The 5,000-nt window shown below is 53.8% G+C and overlaps 1 protein-coding gene across 1 annotated transcript in view; it reads right to left on the bottom strand.

Annotated features, from left to right (window-relative positions):
- grk3 (G protein-coupled receptor kinase 3) overlaps positions 1 to 5,000 on the bottom strand; it is a 21,274-nt gene that overhangs the window by 6,114 nt on the left and 10,160 nt on the right. The window contains exons 5-13 of the mRNA XM_076165979.1: positions 4,904 to 4,965; positions 4,768 to 4,819; positions 4,271 to 4,462; positions 4,119 to 4,197; positions 3,677 to 3,807; positions 2,535 to 2,629; positions 2,244 to 2,351; positions 1,711 to 1,777; positions 38 to 138 (exon numbers count right to left, since the gene is read on the bottom strand). Of these exons, the coding sequence (XP_076022094.1) occupies positions 38 to 138; positions 1,711 to 1,777; positions 2,244 to 2,351; positions 2,535 to 2,629; positions 3,677 to 3,807; positions 4,119 to 4,197; positions 4,271 to 4,462; positions 4,768 to 4,819; positions 4,904 to 4,965 (887 nt within the window). The remainder of the gene's footprint in view (positions 1 to 37; positions 139 to 1,710; positions 1,778 to 2,243; positions 2,352 to 2,534; positions 2,630 to 3,676; positions 3,808 to 4,118; positions 4,198 to 4,270; positions 4,463 to 4,767; positions 4,820 to 4,903; positions 4,966 to 5,000) is intronic.

The following is a 5,000-nucleotide window of genomic DNA, read 5'->3' as shown; positions in this document are numbered from 1 at the left end:
TGTGTGTGTGTGTGTGTGTGTGTGTGTGTGTGTGTACCCTCGGCCCAGGCAGCCCAGCCTCTTGGAGACGTCTCTCTGCAGCAGCCCCTCCAGCAGATCCTTGAGCTCTGCAGTGAAAGAGTCCGGCAGCTCCACATTCTGAGGGGAGGGAGGAAGAGGAGGGAGAGGAAGAGGAGGGAGGGAGGGGGAAGAGGAGGGAAGGGAGAGGAAGAATAGGGAGGTAGGAAGAGGAGGGACAAAGGGAGAGAGAGGAAGAGTAGAAATGTGGTCAGTCCCTCAACACAGCAGGCTCCTCCCCCTTCATCTCTGTTACCACATCTGATCAATGTTCACTGGTTGAAGTGTTTATTGGAGTTTAATGTGAAAACAAGACGCCATTTAAAGAAACAGCACATGTAGATGAACGCTGCCTCCTGCTGGACTCCTTCAGTACTGCACCTCCACACATCAACACTCTTTAAAGAGTGTGTGGGTACAGGGGGCTGCAGTGTGAAGGTCTGGAGTGCGAGGGTCGCTGGAGAGGGCCACAGGCGGGATATTACGTGTGTATTACACACACAAACACACACACACAGGATTAAGGGGATAGACCAGATTGAGTGGCTGGATTAAAATCCTAATCTGGGTTTATTGTGACGGTAGAGATCAGGGTCTGTCTGATATGAGTCGTGTGGGAAGAGGAGAGGAGGAAGAGGAGATGGCGCTTCTTGACCTCCTGACCCTCTGGGTAGGTAGAGCTGGACTGGTACAGACACGACTGCTCTCAGGCCCGGGGCCGGACCTGGACCCGGACCGCCCTGACTCTGCTGTGTCCCAGGTTGTGTTGTGTTGGGAGCTGAGCTGAGGGACAGTGTGTGTCCTCTCTGAGGGACACAGTGTGGGTGAGAGCAGATATGTCAGTGTGGGCTCAATGGACACCATTCAGCCCAAACATTTGACCCCTGACCTCTGCGGCTCATCAGGCTATGCGGCCGGATGGTTCTGATGCTTGAACACCCGTTTAGAAACGTCCTCTTCCCTCTGTGTGCAGCGGAGACGCCTGGACTCGTGCTCCACATCTCACACAGACTCTGAGGCTGGGTGATGCTAACCCCAGCCCTCATACAGGCCAGTGTGTGTGCAGAGGCGTGTAGCTTCTTCAGTCACACTGAGTGTTACCCGGTGAACGCGGTGGCGCTACGCTGCAGACTGGAAGACGGCTCAGAGGACGACTTCCTTCTGTGTGCGTCTGAAGACGAGGCGAGGAGTGGAACATGTCTGTGTTTGGAGCAGCAGGTATGCTAACACTGTGTGTTGGTTGGCGCGCGCGCGCGCACGCACACACACACACACACACACACACACACACACACACACACACACACACACACACACACACACACACACACACACACACACACACACACACACACACACACACACACACACACACACACACACACACACACACACACACACACACACACACACACACACACACACACCCGTGTGCATAGGGAAATGAACCCATGTGTGCGTTTGGTATTACTGGAAGGTAAACAGGGGCTAAACCTGCGCGGCCCAGGTTAAGTAAAGCCTCAGACTGCTCATGTGCTGCACGCCGTGTTGACACAGAGGCGACTCGTACGACCAGCGTCCGCCATCGCGTGTGCCTCCCTCGCCCACTTCCATGATGGTATGGAGTGTTTACACGCGTGTACGGCCCCTTACCATGGTGAGAGTCATGCGGTCGATCTCATGTTTGTCTTTGGTCTTGTGCTGTCTGAAGGGACTGTGCCTACATGAGAGAGAGACAGGGAGAGAGAGAGAGACAGGGAGGGGGGGGGAGGGTGAGACAGGTTCTGACCATCATAACTGAGAAAGGTGAGGAAAAATCAATGAAGAGCAGAAAAGGAGGAGCGGGAAGACAAAACACACTCAGGCTCTCTCTCTCTCTCTCTCTCTCTCTCTGTGTTCAAACACACTGAGCCACACATCAATGGAGCGACACCTCACACACTCACGCCCGCCACACACTCCTCCATTCCCCCATATCTGAGGGGGCGGGGCCAGACCTCTGGCATTTACACTCTCCAGATCAAACATACACACACACACACACACACACACACTCGCTGGTCCGCTCGCGCACACACAAGATCAAATGCACGGCAAACACAAAGATGCGGAGAAGGAGAGGAGAGCGGATTGAAAGCGTCTGATTCAGACAGGAAGTCAGGAGGAGGAGTCAGAGGAGTCTTTACCCTCGCAGGAGCTTGAAGAGCATGCAGCCTAAGGAGAACCAGTCGGCGCTGCTGTCGTACGCCGTCCCCTTCTGGAGAACCTCAGGAGCCATGTAACCATGGGTACCACTGAGGGAAACACACACACACACACACACAGCTCAGTACACACCTGAAGGCCCCAGGACGAGCTGGGCTGCAGGAAGTGACAGAGACCAACAGCTTACAGTTACAGTTACTATGACGACGTCAGTGTGAACCTCTCACTCACTGACATGTTTGAATGTGAGACATGCAGGTCAGCTGACTTACACACTGGCATGAGGCTTCTTCTTAGAGAAGTCACAGGCCAGGCCCAGGTCAGAGATCCGGACGTGACCGTGCTCGTCCAACAGGATGTTAGCTGGCTGAGGGGCGAGAGAGAGAGAGACAGGGTGAGAGAGAGAGACAGAGAGCGAGACAGGGTGAGGGAGAGAGGATGAGAGAGAGAGAGAGAGGCAGGAGAGAGACAGGGTGAGAGAGAGAGACAGAGAGAGAGAGAGACAGGGTGAGAGACAGGGTGAGGGAGAGACAGGGTGAGGGAGAGAGAGAGAGGAGAGAGACAGAGTGAGAGAGAGAGACAGAGAGAGACAGGGTGAGAGAGAGACAGAGAGAGAGAGAGACAGGGTGAGAGACAGGGTGAGGGAGAGAGGGTGAGAGAGAGAGAGAGAGAGGAGAGAGACAGGGTGAGTGAGAGAGACAGAGAGAGAGAGAGAGACAGGGTGAGAGACAGGGTGAGGGAGAGAGGGTGAGAGAGAGAGAGAGAGAGGAGAGAGACAGGGTGAGAGAGAGAGACAGAGAGAGAGAGAGACAGGGTGAGAGAGAGAGACAGAGAGAGAGAGAGACAGGGTGAGAGAGACAGAGAGAGAGAGAGAGACAGGGTGAGAGAGAGAGAGAGGAGAGAGACAGGGTGAGAGAGTCCAGGAAACGGAAGTTAGTTCAGATCGATCCAGAGCCACACACACACACACACACACACACACACACACACACACACACACACACACACACACACACACACACACACACACACACACACACACACACACACACACACACACACACACACACACACACACACACACACACACACACACACACAGCTCTAAAGTCGTCCCTGACTCTCTGTTATTATGGCAACCGGTCCAAACAGAGAACCAGAGGGAAAACAGAGCGCCGCTGAAAACATGGACGCTCTGCTGCTCTGGGTCCTCTGGGCAGCAGGAGGCAGAGCAGCACAACTCTGCACACATAAACATCTAGAGCAACACAGAGCTACTGTAACAAGGAGGAAGAGGAAGAGGGGGAGGAAGAGAGAGTAAGGGTGGGGGGAAGAGTGAGATGAAGAGAAAGAGGAAGAGCGAGAGAAAGAGAAAGAGAAAGAGAAAGAGGAAGAGAGAGGTGTGGGTCTGAACCTTGAGGTCTCTGTAGACGACAAAGCGGTTGTGCATGTGCTCCAGGCCCAGGATGATCTCAGCGGCGTAGAAACGCATCTCCTTCTCGCTGAACACACCGTGCTGAGACAGGTGGTAGTGCAGGTCGCCCCCTGCTCACACACACACACACACACACACACACACACACACACCTACATTAATACCTTGTGTTTATCTCCTGAGGTGAGGAGAGGAGAATGGACTGAGCCTGACTGAGCTGTATCTATAGAGCTGAGCCTCATCACACATGATGGATCGCCACGACGACTGGAGTGTCAGACTCAAGATCTGATTGCAGATGACCGAGTGTGGTGACTGATAGAGCAGACGAGCCTCAGACGCTCTGTTAGGATGTTTACATGAAGAGAAGCAAACATCTGCAGAGGTCAGAGGTGAAGATGAAGGTGAGACGGGTTCCTACCGTTCATGAGATCCAGGATGAAGCACAGCTTGTCGGGGGTGTGGAAGGCGTAGGTCATGCACACGATGAAGGGGCAGTCCTAGAGGAGAGAGGCAGACGTGTGAGCTGTGACCTCTGACCTGTGACTCCGCCCCCCTGGTCCTGTCACTCACCCCTGTGCTGACTAAGGACAGCATGATCCTCTCGTTCAGGGCCAGAGTTTCCCCCTGCTTCATCTTGATCCTCTTTTTGTCCAGACACTTCATGGCGTACATCTTCCCCGTGTCGGCCTTCCTGCAGCCGTACACCTCGCCGAAGCCGCCGCGGCCGATGATCCGATGCACGCTGAAGTCGTTCATCGTCAACTGAAGAGGAAGCGACAGAAGAGAGGCGTCAGGCCCTACAAACCTCCTCATGAAGCTCCACATGAAGCTCCACATGAAGCTCCTCATGAAGCTCTACATGAAGCTCCACATGAAGCTCCTCATGAAGCTCTACATGAAGCTCTACATGAAGCTCTACATGAAGCTCCTCATGAAGCTCCACATGAAGCTCCTCATGAAGCTCCTCATGAAGCTCTACATGAAGCTCCTCATGAAGCTCCTCATGAAGCTCCTCATGAAGCTCCTCATGAAGCTCCTCATGAAGCTCCTCATGAAGCTCTACTCACATGGATGTTGAGCTCCACGTTCTTCCACTGGCAGAAACGCGTAAACTTGTCACTGAGGAGCAGAGAGAGAGATGAAGGTCAAAGGTCAGTGACTGAGTGGAGACCAGCCCTCTGTGTGTGTCTGCCTCCGTCTCACCTCTCGATGAACTTCAGGAAGATCTTCCCTCTCAGACTGTCGCAGATCTCCACGATGTATGGCTGCACACACACACACACGTAAGTAGCATCAATGT

Source organism: Genypterus blacodes, unplaced genomic scaffold, assembly GCF_046128005.1.
Source record: "Genypterus blacodes isolate CSIRO-AG114 ecotype Tasmania unplaced genomic scaffold, CSIRO-AGI_Gbla_v1 ptg000153l_1, whole genome shotgun sequence".
Classification (NCBI taxonomy): domain Eukaryota; kingdom Metazoa; phylum Chordata; class Actinopteri; order Ophidiiformes; family Ophidiidae; genus Genypterus; species Genypterus blacodes.
Note: the sequence above shows the minus strand (reverse complement) of the source record. Positions and strands in the feature narration are given on the sequence as shown.